The following is a 22,560-nucleotide window of genomic DNA, read 5'->3' as shown; positions in this document are numbered from 1 at the left end:
CATTATGTATTGGAAATGCTGATGCTTAATCAATGTACTTACGTAGCTTCGGTTTCATTGCCGCAATCATAAATTTCCACATCTTTTCAAACGAATTTTAAATACTATAATATCGCTCTATATATATATATATATATATATATATCGCCATTCTCGAAATTATATTTTACATCATTACATTTTGAAATTAAAATTGTTATGTAATTAAAATAATTATTCCTGTGACATATTTTTTATTGAAAATTAAAAATTTTTTAATCTATAAATTTGTCAACTCAAGGAACTGGACATTCTCAATTAAAATATTGCACGTTTTTATCAATTGTATAAAATTGTTCACATCTTCTCATGTATGAGAGAAGGCCGATTTCGTTTTCCGAACGAGATGCTGCGCGTTACTTTATATAGTTAGGTAGGTTACAGTAGGAAGAAGCAAACTCGAGGTTACCTCTCGCTTCCTGGTTATTCAATGAGACATGTTACATGGTGGAGTATATCCAGTTCAAGGTGAACCACACTCTCTGCCACCGTAAATAGCGAAATCGGGGCGGTAAATGGGGAGAGGGGGACCGTGACGTAGACAAAGGTGGGGTTCTGTCAGTCGCTGTCGAAAGAAACGATCTATGCCACTACGGGGAATAACCATGTTCCGTCTCGTTGATACACAGTGGTCCCCCGATCGCGGACACAATCGAGACCCTGAGGCACGAAAGGCTCCCCGACGGCTGAAAAACGCGTCGGAACGAATTAACGGTCAGTCGATCAGTGTCGCGGCCTAGGTCGTCGATGTTGGGCTTTCGATCGTGCAGCGCATCATGGAATTGTTTTGGGTGCTCGTTCTATTCCTCGGCCTCGCACACCCGTCCCAGCCGTCACACCTCGAAGTGGCTTACCAGTGGAAATACCTCGATTGGATTTGGCCGAATATACATCTGACGGGGAAAAACTATACGCTGGGCAATTCCTTCACGCAAGACGTGGATATCGACAGACAGGGCCGCGTGTTCGTAACGAGCCCGCAGTGGTTGGACGGTGTACCGATTAGTTTGTCTTTGGTGACTAAGGCGCACGGGCCCGGCGGTCGTTTACTCGTACCGTATCCCAATTGGTCCTGGCACATATCGTTCAGTTGCGAGAGTATCGTATCTGTCTACAGAGTGGCGGTAATTTCACAGTTGATAACACAGGCCCGAATTGTGGTAGAAAAATTTTGAATGTGCGAAAGCTTCGCGTGAGAGAAACGTGTACGCCATTTCGCCCATTCAAAATTTTCTCGCTATCAATTCGACGTCGAATTTTGTAACAATGGCTGCAGGATTGATAGCTTGATACGTAATCTTTAGATCGACGAGTGCAATCGTTTATGGGTGGTCGACACTGGCAGAGTAATGATGAAAGCGGTTTGCCCTACGAAAATATTGATCTTCGATCTTGCCACGGATCGGTTGATCCATAAATACATGGTACCGGATGATCAAGTGCTGTACGGGAAGGCAGCATTAGTTACGCCAATCGTCGATGTCGGAAAAACGTGTCTCGATACTTATCTCTACGTGGCGGACGTGGATCAAAATGGACTGGTGATTTATGACTTATATCGCGACCATTCCTGGCGAGTAAACAACACCCGTGGCAATGCTTTTGGCCCGGATGAGGATGCTATGAATATTACGATCGCCGGCGAGTGGTTCGATTTGACCGACGGTACGCTCGGTATGTCACTGTCGCCGTTGGGATATTTTAATCACAGGTATTTCAATGTTAATTACTATCATTCCGGAATCGGTCAATTTGCAAAACCGAGAGACATTTATATTGGATTCGATCGAAATTCGAGAATTTATCTGATATCGTCTTTTAGAGCTGCAAAAGCTCAACAAGTTGAATCCGAAAATCTTGTGTTTACTCAGCGTAATAAGTTACAGAAATCAATTTAACTGCTTAAATTGTTTTACCTATTTATTTGGCTATTTTTATTTCTACATCGTCGAAAAGAATTACGATAATTTCCATAGTACACGTATAAATACGACCGAAGGTTTCGCTGTACAAGTATGCTAATCAAGGAAAAGTCGTTCCGCTATCTGTCACGATGTTTACCACTTTCAGATATCTATATTTTAACTCACTCGCGAGCTACCATCAGAACTACGCGGATACGCTTTCGTTGATGCAAAGCGAGTACGTGGAGCCAGTGATATTTCAATCAAATTACGAGCGCGCGAGCCAAGCGGGCGTGCAGGCGACCTCTCGAAGAGGCGTAATATTTTTCCAATTGGTCCAATTAACTGCCATTGCCTGTTGGGACATCGGGAAACCATTTACTCCGGAGAACGTCGTGATAATAGCACAAGACGAGGAGACTCTGCAGTACGTGAGCGGCATTAAGGTGGTCACAAATAGGGCCGGCGTGGAAGAATTGTGGTTCAATACCAACAGGCTTCAGAAGACGATAAACATGAGTCTCAAGCCGACGGAGATAAACTTTCGAATAATTAGAGGAACGGTCGACGACATCATCCGGGGTACAAATTGCCAGCCGTCCGGCGTGAGAACGGCAGCGCCGGACACCCGCGTCTTTTGGCATCAAATATAACTTGCCAAGACACTTTTGCATGCCTTTCATTACCTCACTTAAAATGCCTCTAAAATGTGTTCCTGTATATTTTTATCTTGCCATTGAAATGTGTCGAATGAAATCGTTAGCGAAGACTTTTTTTTTAGATCTAAATAAACGCGCGTAATGGCGCGTCTTTACAAAACCCTCCATTTGCACTCTTTCTTCCACAACGTGGAGGTTTCACGTCCAGAGACGGATTCGTAACTAAAAGCGACGCGGATCGTTCGCATATCCGCGCACGACCGAATAGAAGGACGGAGTGGCAGCGGGTCCTGCGAATGACAGCCGGAGCGTGTAGCAATTTAGTTAACCGTTTCATTGCTGCCTTTTGAGATGTAACGATGAGGTCTGTCGGTGACACGAGCGCCGCCGCGAGTCCCGAATGTTTCGACGGGTGGCTTGACGCCCCGTCAGTAACGGGGGGGGGGGGGAGAAGAGGAACCGTCGAATTTATAATAGAAGAAGAGAAGGAGGAGGAAAGGGGAAAGCGCGACGCAACGAATTTCTTGTCGATGAAGTTTTACCGGGCTTTTAGGTTTGCCGTCGTCGCCGCCGCCGTCGTCGTTGCTGATTCCACGCTGGTGTGTGCCGGAATAAATGCGCATTCACGGGGAATTGTTCGCGTTACTACCCCCCGGGATACCAATAGGGCGCGCGCAATTCCGGGAAATTCGTGTCACCTACTTCTCTTTCTACCGGCGGCGCGGGTTCGGCGTGTGACTAATGGCGGCATATTCATGGCGCGCCCACCCGGCACCCTCCGCGACACCACCCGAACCTCCCTCTTACGAAGCTCTGGCAGTTAACCTCAGACAACCCCTTCGTCGCGATAATATACGGCTGCCCTTAAATTCTCGTTCCCCTCCGGCACGCTTGTTCGGCCTATCTCACCTCGTGGAGCGAGAGCGCGCACTCTTCTTTCCGGGGAACAGCTCTCGACCAACCCTGCGATTATTATTGCCAGGTCAAATCAAATTTTTTTTTTCATAGCGATTACGTCAGTACGTACGTAATGAAAGCGTCGTGAAAAAAAAATCGCTCAACTGTTGACAGGATAAACGTGAGATATTGCATCCTTAAGCTCCATCCTTGCGAAAATACGTGCCTGTTTCATCTTGAGCATATCGGCCCGTGTTTATCTTTATACCACGTATGAATACTAATCGGTTACGATTATGCTAAAGTAATAAAGCACGTCACAGGGAAGCTGTCGTATTTTCGCAACGTAAATTGCGGAATTGTAATAACCGTGGCCGTTCAATCAAGCGTAAAAATAATATAAAGCGCGAGGAACGACGTCGGTGAATAAATTGTGTATGACGTAAGGAAACTCGCTCTCGTGAAATCCGCAGCACGTGTCTCGTAGCGGTATATAAGAAAGATACGTAGGTACAAGGTTTGTTTAACTCTAAAAGAGGCTCCGTTCCGGCGACGACGGAGCGTAGATTCCAGCATGCTGATAGCGAGCTATCACGATTATTTAAGCAAAGACCTCTGGAGTATTTAAGCAAAGACCGTAAAAATCCTTGTTCATCGCGATACGCGGGGATTAAATATTGTCGCAACGTGCCTCAGCATGAGTCGAGCGTGCGATAAAACATATTCATTTCCAATGAAGGAGAACGAAGTAAAAAAAAAATAATTACGGTACCAAATGTGTACTTGCGGCGAGTGTACAGCGATTATCGTTAAATTATTACGAAAATACAGTAGGTTCTTGACGCAATCAAGAGAAAGAAACTTCCTTCTCTGTGCTGCAAAGCACGCACGTACGCAATATTATTAAAAATCATTGCTTCCGTTTGCCTCCTAAAATTCGTACGGAAATAAATAAATAGGGTGCCTGCTGGAGTAGAGGGTTGTATTATTTTCGAGGGACGCGAAAAATGGGTTCGCGCATACGCACACACATACACACACAGAGCGGGGGCAAATGTACGGATATGAATAGGCGGAAATATTACGTGGCACGCGGGAGAGGGTAATATCCCGAAAGAGGGAAGACGAGGATGGCGAGAGAAAAGCGGGTTAGTGAGTGAAAGACAACGTTAGCAAGTTTACTTTGTATGCCACGCAGTGAGAAAGTTCCATCCCCAGCTGTTAGTCGCGTCTTCCTTAGTTTTCCTCTCGATGAAAACTCACTCGCGAGTTTAAGCTTTCATCTTCCATGCGCGCACAGACGAATGAAAAGCAAATAACCAAATATGGTCCCGGTGTAAGGACAAAGTAAGAACCTAATCACCGTGTAATTATGAAAAGCAAGAAATAAATGTAGATATTCAACGTAAAAATCACTTGAATATCTAAAAAAAAAAAAAAATGCCGCGAGCGACTTTTAAATATTACTACCAAAAAAAAGAACGTTACTACAAGAACGTGATTTGCGTGTGAAATATAAGATACGACAAGAATAGACCAATAGAAGGGGCAAAACTTGACTGAAAGCACGAATATCCGTGAGCTTCCTGAACTGATTTCTATTTTGTCACTCGGCCAGTCGCTCGGCTCGGGGTATCTCTAGAAATAAATAACACCGAATACATCATCCCTCCGGATTGCCGATCATACTAGCCGCTTGTTCTCGTCGCAAATAGAACCCTCGGGAATTACGCCGCGGAGATCGGCGGCCTGGGATGGGTAGACGCGGTAATACTGGTTATCATCGCGCTGATTGCACCTATATCTCCCTCCCTTCCCCTCCCCTGCGCGCTGCACTCGCTACATTCATCGGGGCTATCCTCCCATTGGTACCTGCACCTGACCCAGTACATTTCCACCCGAGCTATTCATTACGATCTACAACGATCGTTCCTTTCACGATACATCGATGTACGAAAATTGGCGAGGCAGGCACGGTTGAGGGAGAGGGAGAGAGAGTTATGCATTCATACTTGCAGACACGTCATGAATCCTTCCCTGGAAGGGCTATAAAGCCCTTGCCATGCCGAGATTACGGTGCTTTGGCAGTGAATGTACAAGTGATACACGCTCGATGACCCGGCAATTTCCAAGGGAGAAGGAAGTTTTACAACAAAGATCCGCGGGCGCGTAATTTAACCGAATGGGCCGTTTTACAAATTAACTCTTCCGAACTTCTAGTTGGTCGTTACACTTTCCGTTGTAAGCGGCGCAAATTATTTTAATTGCACGTGCGCGCGCGCGCGCGCACGTGCTTGCGAGTCTATTTTCTTCTCTCTGTGAGAGATAAAAGCCGCCGGAGACCGCGATAGCCGCGAAGGTAACTTGCGGTAGACGAGATCGTCGAGACCGAAAGTTATTCGGTGGGCCCGACCGTAAAACGATGACTAGTTCTCGCCGCGTGATATTCAACGGGGCGGGAGATCAGTCGGGTATCGCGACTTGTGAACGCTTAAGAAACGCCGAGTGAAATGTCCCACGGTCGGTGTACTGGCCCGTTCCCCTCCCCCCTCTTCCGCTCCGTTATTTGCACAATCGTAAACAACCGCCGTTGCACATCTACAGGCACGCGCGGCGCGGCAAAGGTAACGAATGGCAGGAAAGGCAAAGCAGCCACACCTTCGTAACGCGTTCTCCTCCGGCCTCTCTCTACGGCACCGTGCACACGTACGTGTTTACGTTGCGAACGCGTTACGCCAGGCGGAACTAACGGTAACGAACGGTTGCGAACGTAAGAGACCGGTTCCCCGTAGCAAACGACATTTCGACCGAGCGTTGCACGGCGGTGCGTGCGGTAAGAGGAAGCAAACTATTTGCGAGATTCCGAAGGAGAGAGTGAGTAGAGCTCGCGTAGAAGGCTGAAGGCAAATAGGTAGATAGATAGGTAGATGAGTTGATTTATACTTGGAGCACGTTCTCCGCACGATGAAGCCTCGCGGCACGAAGGTATGAAAGGAAAAGAAATAATTTAAACTGTGACGCAATTGTGATGCGAATAACAATTAAAGGGGAAGTGTGACATATTAAAAATCCTATTAATTGTTAACCCTGTAGAGAGCTGCAGGTGTATGCAATCGATATGACACATGGAATACAAAGAACTGACATGGAATACGAATGTGAATTAGGGGAAAGAGAGAGGGAGAGAGGGGGGGGGGAGGAGCGAGACAGGGGATTTGCACGAGAGCGAAAAGTTTCCCAATATTTCCCGAGAAATGCTCACGCGCGAGAGCAGTAGATAATCTCGACGATCATCTCGGCGCGACAGCTCGAAAGTTCCGGCCGTTTTGGGAGAACGTAGTGCGTACTCCGCTGGTTTATAGCGGCCCTGCGGTCGTCGGGTTCCGAGTGGTCAGAAAACGGTACCCGCTGGTGCAGCGGCGTTATCCATTTGCATCGTAACTAGTCGCAGCAGCAGCAGTAGCAGCGGGAGCAGTAACGACGGTCGCTGTTGACGGCGTTATGTTGTTGTTGCTGCTGCGACCGCCCAGGCGCTACCGCGCCGACCGAGTCCAAAACCGGCGACTGCATCTGCATCGTGCCGAAGGGAGAAACAGGGAGGGGAGGGGGGGGGCAAGCTAGTAAATTACACGTTGACTAGGGCTGACAACCGCAATGCGTGGCACACACGGCCGTGTGAGCGCCACAGACCTCCTGCGCGAGACGCCGATGTGTTTATGCGACCGGTGGAGTCCGAGCACTGTCAGGATGGCCTAGGGCCGCGCGCGCGCTCTCTCCCTCTCTCTCTCTCTCTCTCTCTCTCTCTTCCTCCTGTGAATTATAGACGAGCCGAGCTTAATAAAGACGCGGTGGATACCCGAAATTCTCGCCCCGGCGTTCCATCGGCCGGGAACGCCGCGCGGTTCCGCCGAATTGCGAGCCGACGCCGCCGCTGCGTGACGTATCGCGCCGGCTACGCACTCGTTCAGCGTCACGCTCCGTGCATAGCTCGTTCCGGAACTGTACTGCTCAACGAAACGCCAAGGAATATATTGTACTTTCTTTTATGGAGCAATCGAATTATTTAAAGCTGTCAGGAGAAGTTCTCCTTGTCAAAAATAAATTGACCGAGAGAACATAAGTTTCAGAATATTTAACGATCACAATAAATTCTGCTACCAATGGTAATATAATAAATGTAATACGTAAGAAGAACCGTGTGGCCGCTCTCGCGAAGCTAGAATACCGCGGATCTTGCCAATTTATTGTCGTTTCTCATTGGAGATCGACGATATTGCGTAAACGCGTGTCTCGCGGCTACCGTTCCGGTAATAAAAAAAAAAATAAATAAGAATAACAGCTAGAGTACACGCGTCCTTTTTTTTCTTCTATAATAAACGTATTATATATTGATGTATATCGTCGTCGTCGGCGAGCACTAAAGCACCGTTCAGGCCCGTGGTACGCGCGAGTATCAGTGCCAAACACCGGTAGTTATGTATATCAGGGGCAGTAAAACTGATGCAAATTTATTTCAAAATTCCAAGCCATTCTCGTAAAGTCGTTTTAAAACTATCCTCGTAAAACGATTTGAGACATTTCTCCCCCGCGCCGCGGACACGTCGGACCCCACGATGGGCTCTACACCACGGCGTTACTACCGTTCCTTAAGTAATTCCACATCCTGGCCCTTAAGGTAACAACCACGATCGCGGGAGCGTGCTCTCGATCGCGCCGCGGAAAATGTGCTTTATCGTACGAACGTTTCGCCCGGCACTTACACTTCGCGTCGCGGAGCGTCGCGCGAAAATCGTTAATATCATTTCATGACAGGCGACCACTCCTCGGCAAGTGAGCTGAAGAAACTCCGCAGTTGTTTTCTAACAAGAGCCGAGGTCCGGGGGATCGGGTTGTTTTTATCAGTTGCGTGAGCGCCCTACGTATGAAAACTTCCATCCGCTCACGCCCTGTTTCCTGCTACGAAGATGACGGCTAGATGGACGAAAGGGCGCGCGATGGAAGATCGCGGGGGGCGGCGAGGAGCCGGAGAGGAAGTTGTTGGACCATGTCGAGACTGCTTCCCAAGCCAGCCGAAGTGGACCTATCGACTCGAAACGAGTGTGCTCGACGTTAAAATCCCGGTCGCTGCTCCCGTTTCTAAGCCTCCCCTCTACTGACCGTCATCACTCTTTCTCGCTTCCTCTCATTCCGCCAACTTTCTGCCTTTCCTTCACGAGTGTATGGACGCGCGCGCGCGTGCTCGTCTGTTCGCTCGTCGTGTTAGACGTAAACGATGCGATGTGGGGGGGTGGACACGGTCCAGCAAATCCGAAATCCCCTTTTCCTCGATATAAAGCTTCGTCCCTTTTTTCGGGTTCGATCCTCCACATAGCGAGACTTCGCGCCGCTACTCTGTGTGAGCGAAGTATCGGAGCCACCGATAAAACCGAGTCGCAACAAACGAAATCGACACGGCCAGGTCAGACTCTCATACGTGAAGGCGCGCGTCAACAGTAGAATTCAATTTCGAACTAGACACTAACTTTGCTCGATGTATTTCGATCATTCTAAATGTCGAAGTTAGATCTACGTATTTAGCTGATTTTCGAAATTGAAATGTCGATTCTATACCCACAAGATTGCGTTGCCTTCTTTTACTTAAAATAGATTTTTTTTTAGAGAGCTAATTTCTGTTCTTGACTTTGGCAGCAATATGCAGAAATTAAATTATTTGTTACGAGATAAAATAATAATTCCTCAATAGTCTCAGAAATAATTGAAATTATATCATAAATATTTTTTGGCTTGGAATGACATGAATAAAATATCATGACTATATCGTGTTAGTTACCTGCAAATGTGCTTCCGCGTCGTGAAGCATCGCGATATACCGTTAATGAATGAATTATGTTTAGACAACGCTTACAGAGGTGATAGTCGGTAGGGACGGTATTTCTTCGCAGGGGAGTGACAATATTATTCTGTTTCAGGGTGTGACGGGCGACCGGCTGGCCGGGGGCGCCGCACACCTCCTCCATCTCTTCTTCTTCTTGCCACGACCACAACACACAATGTAACAACTACTACTACTACTACTAGTGTCGTCCGCGCGAACCACGTTCTCAATGTACTCGATGTGGTACGTCACCATACCCCTACTCGGTGTCTCTGAAGATGTTGTCATTAAGTTTTAACACACACATACACATACCTCTCACCTTTACGTTTATCGCGTCACACACAATTAATATATTTCTCATTGATATTTTGATGGGAGAGTCTCTGCGAGGCTCCAAGATCCGCCTTCGCCGAATTGGTCGAACGTGGACCCGAGAGTGCTCTGTCTAATTGGCAATCAGGTCGGATTCGGTGGGGAGGGAGGGCATATTCTAGTGCGCGCGGTATCCCGCAAATCTCGTGCTGCAAAATTATTTCGATGAAATTTAATGTCGCGCTGTGGCAGAGGCACGTTCCTCGTGTGCACGTACGTATTCACGCGTCATTTTAACATTGTGTATATGTTTTGTATTCTACATATACATTTATATTATTCATTCGTCACACGAACACACAGACACACACACACATACATACGCGCGCGCACACGTACATATATGTATTGGTGGATTATGTCTTCACTGTTCGCTGAATTCCGTTACAATGTGACTTGTGGTTGGTTAAGTTTCGTTGGTTTATCGATGTTCAATGTTGACTGCTATTGTTGGTTGTTAGGTGTTTAGTGGTCATTCTGTGTTGGTGCTCACCCCCCTACCGACTATTCCTTGTGTTCGCTGTCCTGGCGACGAGCACCCTACCCATTTCCACCCACGACACAACATCCCTAAACTTGATGTTAGAAGTTACGATATCAAACTTGCTTGCCGCCATCTTCTCCACAGACCACGGCGGCCACCGAATTTATTGATAAATAGGTAAAATGGTAAGATATCTAATGAAATATTCGTATTTTCAATAAGCATGCTGTTATTATTTACGAGGGACTGTCGTAAATCTGCATGATGCGGTACAATGCACTTGAATTTTCAATCTCGCAATATCGCTCACGACATAATTTTAAAAGCACGCAAAAGAATTTTTGAATAAAAATACCTCTGATCCGCCAAGTCCATCAAAAATGGAACACCGTTTCGCTTCATCGTGGAATTTAAATTGACTTAAAGAATATACATATATAAAAAAAATATATAAATCTTGTTCGTTTTGATACATACAAGGTTGAATTTTAAATATATATGTGTATGATGTCTGTATACACACACAAGCCGAACAAGATTTTTCTGCCGCACGCGAGAAATTTTTCTGGAAAACCATTTTTCGCTCAGCAACGTGCGGCTTAGGAATGACCGACATTTGATTAGAGAATAGTACGTACTATCGTATTTTTCTTCAGGCATGCACGTTTCACATTTTCCTTATCTCTATCGAACGTGTCTCGGAATACTGAAGACCTTGAGTACTATTGCGAAGTTTTATTTTATTCTCTTTACGCCTCAATGCATACTTCAATAACAAGTTATCGTCTCCGGTCTATCCGTCCGTTAAATGGCAATTTTAATGCGATAGGAGCACCCCATGGAATAAACAAATCGGCACGCTGATATGTAAACACCATTGCATGTAAATGAGTCGATAATTATATGCGTGTAAATATTGTTCGCTAAATATGTTTTACATCTGTAATGATAATTAAGCTGAAAGCTCGCTACACGTTTGAGCTATTCTTTTAATGAGCTTGGAAAACGGTAGCAAACACCGGTCCGATGGCGGGTTAATCTGCGGTTGAAACGCTTGAATTCTTAACGAGGACGAACCGAGAAAGGGCCAAGAAAGAGAAAGAGAGACATACTTTTTAAAACAATTACACGAGTAGACAGCATGAAATTGGATACCTTAACTTGAATTCTAGATATCCACGTTTTTTTTCTTACGCGATATGATGTGCGATCTTGATACAAAGGATAACGCTCGAGTAATTACAGTAAAAACAACGAAATATCATCTGACGTTTCTAGTTAAAAATTCGAGCGAGACACGAAGAAAATTCACGGGGACGCACGCGATAAGACAAAAATATTTATTATACTTTCTTCTCATTTTCTTCGAGTTATGCGATCGATCGTAGCAAATTACGTTCCAAACTTCCCATTTCCCTCGGAACTGGTCGCCGGCACTTTATTCCATTTGATAGCGACGGCGAGCCGTGGTGAGCAAATGGCTCCTAACAACGACGTATGTGAGAAAGGGACGCAGCTAGGTCCGGAAGCATTTATTTGCCAGCGGGAGTTCCTCGTAGTTTTACAATGTGGTCGCGCGACGTTCCGCAAAGGCAAGCTCGATTCCAGGCGCACCCCCGATAATATTAAAAAGTAATTGGATTGCGATCCGGATGATGGTTGTTGCCGATTCGGCCACATCGCCGAAGGAAGGAAGGAAGGAAGAAAGGGTGATGGAATCGGCATCAAGGGCGGAGAGAGGAGAGGGGGAGAGGTAAAGGCAGGGGGATCGCAGACCGGAATAATGGACAGTCGTTAAATTTAATTGGCACATAATTATCGGAAGTCCAGGCACCAAGCAGATCGCCGCACGCCACCAATCGTCGCGCAGTGCCATTGCTCGGGCTTTAATATCGAGGAAATTCACATGCAAAGGGGGCGGCCAACATCCCATTTCGCGTCCACGCGTATTTGGTAGAACATGCCCCGGCGCTTGTGGTTTGTGCCGGCCTAACGAGTCCGGAATCGACCTGCCCCTCATCCGAAATCGCTTTCCAACGCTTTCCGCGCTTTCGTTTCCTTTCTTTTTATCCACCTGGTCTGCTGCGCGCGCGTCGAACCGCTCTCTCTCTCTCGCTCTCTCCGTCGCTTTTATTTCTCTCTCCGGGCGTACGAACGCGTTCGCGCGATCTCCCTCGACTTTGAATTCCCGTAACTAGATTGAATCTTTGCGGAATGTAATTTGTCTTGGACGCTCCTCTCTTCGAGCTACCACTGCGCGAGCTCGCCGCCGACGAGAGCAACTTGAATAAAACAATAAAGCGCTCGCGCCTGATGCGTCTGTGTGCGTCGTGGAATGACAGAGAATGAGCAAGGACGGCGAATGTAGCGGAGAGTGAAGAAGAGAGTCGCGAAATGGATAAAAAGTCAACGATTTAACTCTCGATAACGCGAAACGATCGATCATCTCACGAGAGAGATCGGCTTCACCGTCGCACGTGCTTACGAGATTTCCACGGAGCGCTGAACAGGCGCCTAATTAAGAGCGCCAGAAATACGAGATCGCTTGGACAAATTAATTTACGTATCAATTAGTGGAGTGGCGTTCGGATATCGCTCTATATCGGACGACGAGAAACGCTGCCGTGTACAGCGGCAAATCGTCGTGGCTGCCATGCCCCTGCACTGGCTCGGAGCTGCAACTAGCTAGGCGGCGGTGCGTCGGATTATATGTTACCTCGATATCATCGTATACCAATAAATAAGCCCGCCGATATCATCTTTCATTTCGATAATTATTATTCGGCGCGGTGTTAATTAATTAAGGCCTGAGGTCGCGCCGACTACCAGGGAGTGAGTGCCTTTCCACCTCTTCTACCCCCCCCCCCTCCTCCCTCTTCCTCTCCGACACCGCTTCATTTCGCCGCGCGCATTCGAAACGGCATACCAGGTAGACACGGACCACCCTCCGCGCGCGCGCGCGCCCGCGTGTATAGCCGCGATCGCGCCAGGTGATAACTCCTCGAGCTCTCTGGTTAATTACCGGATGAAAGAGCTATCTGGCGACTGTCGTCAAAGCACCGGCGAGAGCCGGTAAATGCACCTGCCGCGCCATTGTGATATTTTAGCGTGTTATATCCGGCATGGTTTCGCGCACAGCCGCGTCGCCGCCGGTCTCGAGATATCTAATTTTCATTCGGCGTTTTCAGCCCCGTGTACTGCCTCAAACATGTATTACGTCTGTCAAAACGCTCCGCTGTTGCCGGAAAAAGGCGCGGGCATTCCACTCCGTTCTTTCCGGTCAAGAGGTGCCTGCTAACTTTCCCATGAAAGGAGCTTGAATTTATATACCTATAAATTTCTTGGTATACGGCTTGCTGCACTGTAAGTTGGGAGTTAAGACACCGGGAGAGGCATCGCGCGCGTAACTGTTCCTGGTAAAATTAATAGTTTGTGATAAACAGAACTTATACGAATTATTGTTCATGTAGATAAACCCGTTATCGAAGCGCATTAATCCGCTTTCGCCGAGGAAGAATACAATTTTATCACAGCAACACATTATTAACGACATGTCGTTAATATATCGGGATTACCTGAGATTGTTTAACGTTCTACAATACGATCGAGAAAAAATTGCGCACACGTGTACGGCAGCGTTCTCTCCTATTAAGAAAGTTCTTCATTAGGAGAGCGTCGAACTGCTACAGTTCTTACGCGAGCTGGTTCTTCCGCCGTTCGTTACGGGGTGGAGAGATTGATGATCGCGAAGAAGCGTTTAAGCATAAAAAGCCCCGCGCTACGGCTATGCCGAAAAGAGAGAGAGAGGGAAGGAGGCCTTCCTATCGCGGTCCGTTAAATCGAGCGAAAAAAATAAGAATACCTATACGAACTCGACGGACGGGTGTGTGTGTGTGAGAGAGAGAGAGAGAGAGAGAGAGAGAGAGAGAGAGAGAGAGAGAGAGAGAGAGAGAGAACGGGCTCGCCACGCTTGTGCCTCGCAAAACGATATATTATGTATACGGAATAAATGGAATAGAGAAGAGCCTCAAGTCCTTGGAACCCAATAGAGCACGCTAACGGCTTCTGCCATTGCACGTATTGCCCCGGCGTTTGGTCAGCGTGTGTGCACGCGACGCGGCGCAGCGCAGCTTCTGTCGCTCTCTCGCGCCACCCCACAGCGGGCAGATAAGTTTTCGGACGGAAGACGTAGCGGGCCGGATAAATCCTCGAGACTTCCGGCGAAACTTCCTTCGCGGGGGCGAAGCAACGGGAGTGCGCCGAGAGACGCATCAACGACCGCCCCGGAAGTCTACACACGGCGCTTAACGCGAGGTAACGGCCTGCAAGAGAGCGGAGTGTTCCTAAATTTTTCCCGAGCGTCCTTTATCGCGTATTCCCTCTGAGATACCCGTGTGTATGTGTGTGTCGAGCTGTCGTCTCGCGTAACCCCGGAAGTGCGTCCACGGGCAGTGCCGACATGATCGTTACACGTCGAACTTCCGAAAGCGGGCAGCGTGTCACGCGAACTCCTCCTCAATAACGACAAACAAGCGGAACATACAACGGCGACGTTTATTGCACCGCGAGTTATCGGCGGTATGAAAATAACCAACGATCCGCGGGCGAAAATGTTTTTAATGCGAATTTTCTCTGCGAGAAACGAGTAATAGCGGGGAGGAGGGAGGTAAAGCGAAATAATAGGATGTAAAATTGGATTTTTCCATGGAAAATAACGCGGTCCGGATGAAACGAAATATTTTACAATTATACGGCGCTCGCGTGCGCCTATGAACGCACAACACGCGCTTCGTTTTCCACAACTCTGTCTCCGGCGAGCGTGTAAAACGATCGGATCGTCGAACAGCATTCGGCGGGGAGTTTTTATAACGATGATACGCCGCGGGGGGCGAAACATTTCTGCGCGCCATTGTCACAAACGCATCGCTTCACGATTGAAACAGGGCGCCCTCGACAAATCTGTGTTCCCTGTGCGATGTTTTTTTTCCCCGGCAATACCCTCGGGCTCTTTTTTTTTTATCCGACCATTTTGCACTCCGCGGAAACAGAGCGGAATTACAATCGCTGTACAATTTGGTACACCGACTGTACTGACGAAGTAACGGCTTGTGCTAAGTATCTCAGCATACACATCTCCGCTCCTCCCTCTCTCTCTTTCTTTCTTTCTCTGTCGTTGCCCGAACACCGAGAAGCCATCCACCTCGCCGTCCTATCTTAAAAGTCCGCGGGGTGAGCTGAAATCGCGTGCTAGGCGGCCGAATGTATTTCTCGGAGGGCTTAATACTGGTGAAAGTGGAGACGCGGCACACAATGGAGACACGAGGACACCGAGGAAGTGCGGAACGAAGAAAAGCTTGAGCGCGGACGTGTCTGCGTGCGAGGATACCGACGAGGAGACACACTGGCTCAACTGTCCGAATATTCGAATTTATTGTGTTGCACTAATATTTTTACCTAGAAACGTAATTATAAATTTTTATTCTTAATTTTTGGCCAGAAGCCAGATGTTTTATGTAAGATTGTATACATGTATATTTTTTCCTGGTGGGTCAAAACAATTTTTCAAGAATGACAAAATTTACAGAATACCGTCAGTGAGACGAAAGATTCTGGAATAATTCCTTCGATGTATGTAAATATTGTAAATTGTCCGAAACGTTAAAGACGTCCGGGTGTGAAGCATGCGTGAGATCGGCACGAGGCAAGTCCCGGGAAGTCATGCTATTCGGCCAAAAGCCAACAGAATAAGTGAAAGAGAGAAACTGGAGAGAAAGAGAAAGAGAGAGAGAGCTCTTGTAATTTATTAATTTAATGCGTGACTTTTTGGGTCAGAATCGTATCTGGGTGAAAAGGTTGTTGGCGGCGTTCCCGGTTGAGAAAAAAAATATCTCCCTCTTTCCCTCCGCCCCACCTCGCCGTCCCGTCGCGCGCGTTTCTACACGTGTCGGACGCTCGGTATCCGTTGGTGGAAGCAACGGACTCGTCGCAAACAAATAAATAAAGGCCGGCATCCGCAGCGTGGCATCCGACGCAGGAGTGCTGCTGAATATTTGATCGTTCTGCAGGGCGCTACGTTGACCGAGTGTACCTGGTCATGGGGTTGCTCGGTCGCAGGGGAAACCGCGTTTTCCCCTTAACCCAGTATAAGAGAAGTCGGAGCGAAAAAGGGGGACGAGAAAAAGAGAGAGAGAGAGAGTTTTATGGCTGTATTGTGTAGGCGTTTGGCCAGGAGAATCCCGCCCTCCGGGGCCGACGAAGTCCGACTCTTCCTCGCTGGGGAAGGGACAAATATATTTCATACTAGAGTAAAGCGCGCACACCCTTTTATTGCGGCTCGCACGCCGACGCGATCTCCTAAATCTCGGGGAATCTCGACCTATCACGTCGTGGCGTATAATTGCGCGCGTCGTCATGCTCGATGCACGCTTCAAAATAATGCCCGCACGCGCCACTCCCGCGATCCGCCGCGAAACAACCGGGACTTTGAGTGGTTGCGCGCGGGTGTATTGAATTCAGCGATGCAAATAGGCTCGATAACGCGCGCGTCGTTGCGACGACGCGCGCGACAGAATTTCAATAGTCGATAGATACTCGCGATGGAATATCTCCGGTAAGGACTAGACTTTTGGTGTGAGGGACATTGAATGAGCGCGAGAAAGAAAAGAAGACCGGAGGAGGGGCGCTAGAGAGAAAGACGGAGTAAGAGTACCAGACGCGTTTTATGAAGAAAAGAAGCGGGAGATATGGAAGAGCGGTGCACGCTATGAAGAGCTTGCGAGGCGTTGCGCTTACTATTGAATTTAGCCGCATCGTGCCACGGATCCTCGCTCTCTCGCGTATACTCGTCGGGATTTGATTTACGCATAAAATATTCACGTTGCCCGAGATTTCGTTAGAGTTTCCAAGTTCCGGAACGCGCCGCTACCAGCTGCTGCTGCTGCTGCTAGCTACTGCAGTTACCATAGTCGTCGCCATCGCCATCATCGTCGCCGTCGCAGCGGCATTGCGGCACAAACAGCGGTATGTAGCCGCGAGAAGAGAAGAGAACGGTATCGCGAGAGCAAGAGTAGTAAGAGAGGGAAAGGAGAAGCAGATATGAGTATAAGTATACGTAAGAGAAGACCTGCGGAAGACGCAGAGCAACGAAGCGGCGTAGGCATGATACCGGACTCTGTCGTGGGCGAGGCCGGGTACAGGAGCTCCGGCAGGATCCCTGGGCAGGATACCTGCCAGGAAAACTTTGCAGGCATCGAACGAAAAAAGAGCTGCAAGTGCTGAAGAAGCGAAGAGAGAGAGAGAGAGAGAGAGAGGGAGAAAGGCCAAGAGAGAGATTCTGCAGCCCCCGAGATCGCTGTGCGCTTCTCTTGGCTTTCTGCCGCCTCCTCTTACCTTTTCCTTTCTTCTTGCAAACCGTCCCTTTTTGTTTTCGTTCTATCACCCTGGTCCGTCGTGAAATCTAATAAATCAAGAAGCGGAGGAGAACGGAAGTTTCACCGTGCGATATTCGGAAGAGACGAGCCGCGCGCGGGCGAGTCGAAGATAGTGGACCACGAGTTTAGGGTGTTTCTGATAACGAATTTCCACCTCGCCATTCTTTCTTACTATCCCCCCCCCTCCTCCCAGCCCCGCGAACGTTTTGCGATCGGTATCGTCTACGTAGAATCGAATCGACGTATCTGTCGAGTGTTAGTGTATTTGCGCACAATGAGTGCTCCTCTTTTTCCTGCCCCTTCTAATCTCCTTTCGTCTGACCCTCCTCAACTTTGAGCCGTACGCTTATACGCGTGTGAAACGGAGAGGCTACGGAAATAAGACAAAGAGAAAAGAAAAGAACATAAAATTAATCAAAATAAATAAAATTTTAAATCGTTCAAATTGTGCAATTAGAATCAATAAGCAAAACATAACCAGAAAATAAAATAATTATTTCGTAGAATGCGTTAAACTGTATTCATTGAAAAATTAAATTAAAAGTAAATGCCAATTATATAAAACAATTATTTGCATCACAATTATTTGTGAGTAATGACAGTTAAATGAAAAGTAAATTGCAATGATTATTTGCATCATGTATCGTATGCCTCTATTGTTCATTGTTAACTATCATAGAATATGATAAATCTGTCTTCCTCCCTCTCTGTCTCTTCCTCTTCCCTTCAGTGGAAAAAAAGTACGTAGCTTAATTCGATGAAATCCACGACGCGACGATAGCCGAGCTTTCGAGCAGGTGCTTCATATAGAATATACGTTCCGATAATGCACGCGATGGAACGTAATTCCCGTCGCGTGGTGGTGTGAGACACGAGCTAGAGCGCTTCGGTTTCGGCGGGGGATGAAAATCGCATTCGGCTTGTTCGTCGTGCGCGCCTCGTATGGTCGAACACACGGGGCGCGAAATTTAGGCGAATCCTCGTGAATGGCCGGCCCCGACGTGGCGCCGCGTTATACCGCGCGCGGATACGGCGCGCGTAATTACTTTATACGTTTATGGCGGCGACCCTTTCGTCGGGCCCCTTTTGTCGGTGCACCGTGTGATTTATCGCGGTAAACCTACCTACCGCGTCGCGCCGCTCCGCGCCATCGCCATCTCGCCATCGTGCGCGCTCTCACTCACCCCCCCCGGCCGTTCCTACCCCCGTCACGCCGCGCCGCGGCGAGAATTTCCAAAGCTCGCGTGGCTCTCGCCCTAAGCGCTGGATCGTTTACTACGCCCGAATTTGTAACTAATTCAGGCGCTTCCGCTCCTGACGTGTATTACCTTGCCGAGGCATTCCTCGGACGGACAAGTAAAGCACACTCGTCTTTGCGTCTATATAGGTGCCTAACATGCTTTTCTCGCGCGGTATTGATATGTACAAGATTAAAAGCAAAAAGACCTGTGGTATCCAGGAACTGTTAAAAATGTCGGAATTTTCGTATTTACAGCACGAATATTTTCACGAATGGCATCACATTGAAGACGTACTAATCGGTGTAATAGCGGATGAGCTCAAAGCCACCATTAAACGGAATCAAAAGGCACAGGAATTCCAATTTGAGATAAATTATACCGAGAGTCCCGTATTTGCTCTCTCGAATACATCGCGGTCTTTGGACAAGAATGGAGAGAGAATGTCCGCAGCACATCGCGATCTCTGATGCTAGGATCGTGTTAATATTTGACAGATATAATTCGGCTTTACGAGCGGTGTAAATGCGTCGCACGTGCGCGCATCGAGAATTATCGGAAATACTAGTAACGCAGAATCGATGGCACGGCGATTTCGATGGCCCGCGAGGGAGGAGAGGGAAGAGAGAGAGAGGATTTGCGCGCGGCATCATTTCGGTCATTGTTAGCGCCGTTTCGATCGCGTTGATCGTCGCAAAATACGGGTTCGCAGTGCGAACTGATATATCTCAATTGTGCATAATACCGAGCCCACCGAATTCTGATTCCTCGCTAGCATTTGCGTGTAACTGCGACGGCGTATTACGCGCGGGTTGAGCTTTTTTTGGCAAATGGAATGGTATTTATGCATAAATACCACGCGCGTAGCGTCCGTCGTCTGAAAAAGTCACGCGATAATTATCTACGTCAGATTTATGTCGGGGTAATTTGAATATCAGGAGGAGTACAACGTAACGTACTATTCATGTATTCGACACTTTTTATTTTTCGGGAACTTCAGACGACACCTTACACGAAAGGCACTCTGTGTTAATGGTAGGAACGTGAATACATCTGCATTAAAAAATGTGACATGGCATATTTTTACAATTTTTGTGGTTACAAAGTATGCGGCTTCCACGTATAAAGAACTATATATGTATATATTTATTATATTGGCATGGCTAAATAAACCCCGAATTTTTTATTTAATAGTTATTTTTTTTATTAATTATTTACGTGTATCCGTCTTTGAATAAAGTTTCACGAAAAAAAGTGAATATTTACATTATGTATTAAGGCAATGTATTAACCAACAATTTATCATTGTAGTTTTAAAATTTAAAACTTTCTTGAACACATTTGAGTACTTTTTTTTTACCAACAACCTCTGCAAGTTTGCTGATTTGATTTTGAGAACAGTGCCGGAGAGATTATAGTCAGCCGCCTTTAATGGATGTCCTTTGAAGTAGGTGGAAATCGTAAGAAAAGAAAGGGAAAAGGTTTCTTTTGCTATCGTAATGGGCGGGGAACTTCGAGTTAGGACGACATCGGGGCTGCTTTAGAAGCGAAAAGACACACAGACCAAAAGATTCTGCTCCGGAGCCCTTAGACGTCCTTTCTCTGTTAGAGCCTGAATAGTTGCGGGTATAGATCCCCGCTATTTCTAAATGAAAGTAGTTTTTCGATTTTATCTTTCCATCGGTCTGACTGAATCTCTCAGTATACTTCAAAAGCAAAAATCTTTGCTTTCTAGATGATAAATCTAAACATATCACAAATACTACACGAGCTGAATGATTACTGTCTTATTTAGCATATTTTATTTAAAAAAATCAAATTTTTCATATACAACGATATCCATGATCTTTCCAATATACTTTACAATTTTCAAAAATAACAAAAATGTATATAAAAATTTGAATTTTTCAAATTAAATATGTTAAATAAGAGAAAAATCATTTAGCTTGCGTAATATATGTGATATGTTTAGATTTATCATCTAGAAAGTAAAGATTTTTGTTTTTAATTAAAGTACACTGAGAGATTCAGTTAGATGGAAAGATAAAATCGAAAAACTTTTATTTAGAAATAGTACATATGTAAGAAATGTAAAAATTGCCCTTTTTCAAATTATTACGCAATTATTCTCGTTCGAAAGTATCGATATTTTTATATTGTTAAAAGAGAATTGAAAATGTATGTAGTTATGGAAGAGTCAGTTTACTTTCCGTTTTTATCTCACTCTGACGCAAGACGTCAATTTGACATTCTTTCGCCATTCGCTAAGTATCTCTTTCCGAAGACGCCGAATATCTTTGCTGCTGGATAATTCTGTTTCCCAAGGGGAAACCCCCTTGTAGCATTAGGCTGCCGGTCATACCTTGGCTCGAGGCGCGGAATGGGTTGCGTGGAGATGAGATCTCGGTAGCAGAGAGCAAGAGAGCGCGAATACAAGGGTAGAGACATGGCTTGAGGGAGCTAGGGAAAGAGAGAGGAAGAGAGGGAGAAGGCAACGAGAGGGAATTTCGGGGAGATGCGGAGAAGTGGATGGGTACAGACCGGCCATGTAAAGCGGAATGAATCTCGCAGCCGCACGTGGCTTGGCCGCGATCCACGCTATCCCGACCACCGCTCGCGTTCTGCAAGCTTTTTATGTCGGGAATTTAAATTAGATACAACCACTCTCCATCCACAGCCACTGAAACTCGCGCCGCGCCTACCGAATCACCCGGGAGAGAGAGAAGATACTCCTTTATTTCACGGCACTTTATTCGACGGTGCCACGCAGCTCGTCTTCCTATTTAAAGAGAATCCCGAAGTTTCCATCGCGGAAGTTATCGCGGCGCGCGTATAAAAATAGTATATCGGCCGTTTAAGATTTCCCTTCCGGATGTTGAAAATTTTCTTCCGCATGCATCGTCGGCGCTTTGATTATGGAACAGAGATGTTCTGTATACGTAGCACTTATTATACACGTCTTTCCTCTCTTCTACGAAAGCCACTTTCTGGTATTGACGTGAATATCCGTGTTACTGGTATATATCTTATTAGCATAGAAGTGACAACAACGGTTGGATCGATATGTTGCCTGTCAATGGCATATAATATACGCCAGACATACTGGACACTTGCGTATAATACCCAACGTGCAAAGATTTAAAGCGGACATATAGTAAAGTAGCTTCGCTGTTTGTACATGACAGATTTATTATTCGTGTGTATATCTACGATTGTAACGAGCTTGACAGTTAGCGCACTAAAGTGACAACGGAAACGTAGTATGCAGTCTCGTCGTATTTCCGTACGCGGAATCGCGTATCGATTTTTTATTTTCTCAGACGCGATTTTCCGGTCGGATAGAATTAAATTAGATTTCACACATCTACATCTCGAAATTCAATGCGAAATACAATACGTGCGGTCCGATTTAATGGGAATGCCATCAGAAAACTGAGAAGCCGGCCGCGCGACACGGCTGAGCAAGTAGATACGGCCGATCTGTAGTCAGCCCCCGAATTTACACAGCCGGCGAAGGCCTCTCTCGCTCCGGTCGGCTCTCACTCGGACCGGTCGTTAGACGGCCGTTCAAGTTCCGCACGGTCGATACCGGTCGAATTCAACACGGTGCTAGATATCGAAGGTATCCTCTCGCTATCAGAGCGGGGGGGGGGGGGGAG

General features: G+C 46.9%; 2 protein-coding genes across 11 annotated transcripts in view; both read left to right on the top strand.

Annotated features, from left to right (window-relative positions):
- The window catches only part of LOC105456545 (CUGBP Elav-like family member 4), a 560,009-nt gene that overhangs the window by 144,103 nt on the left and 393,346 nt on the right, over positions 1-22,560 (top strand). The window contains exon 2 of one of the 10 annotated variants that reach the window (XM_011700666.1): positions 9,469-9,617. The exons of the other annotated variants lie outside the window; for them this stretch is intronic. The gene's annotated coding sequence lies outside the window, so the exon portion shown is untranslated. The remainder of the gene's footprint in view (positions 1-9,468; positions 9,618-22,560) is intronic. 10 annotated transcript variants of the gene reach the window in all.
- LOC105456544 (protein yellow-like) lies at positions 620-2,762 on the top strand. The gene is made up of 3 exons (XM_011700657.1): positions 620-1,163; positions 1,344-1,750; positions 2,110-2,762. The coding sequence occupies exons 1-3, from the start codon at positions 816-818 to the stop codon at positions 2,594-2,596; spliced, it is 1,242 nt and encodes a 413-aa protein (XP_011698959.1). The 5' UTR covers positions 620-815; the 3' UTR covers positions 2,597-2,762.

This window comes from Wasmannia auropunctata, unplaced genomic scaffold (genome assembly GCF_000956235.1).
Source record: "Wasmannia auropunctata unplaced genomic scaffold, wasmannia.A_1.0 LD335634.1, whole genome shotgun sequence".
NCBI lineage: Eukaryota > Metazoa > Arthropoda > Insecta > Hymenoptera > Formicidae > Wasmannia > Wasmannia auropunctata.
The sequence above is the reverse complement of the archived record's forward strand: the minus strand, read 5'-3'. Positions and strand labels throughout refer to the sequence as shown.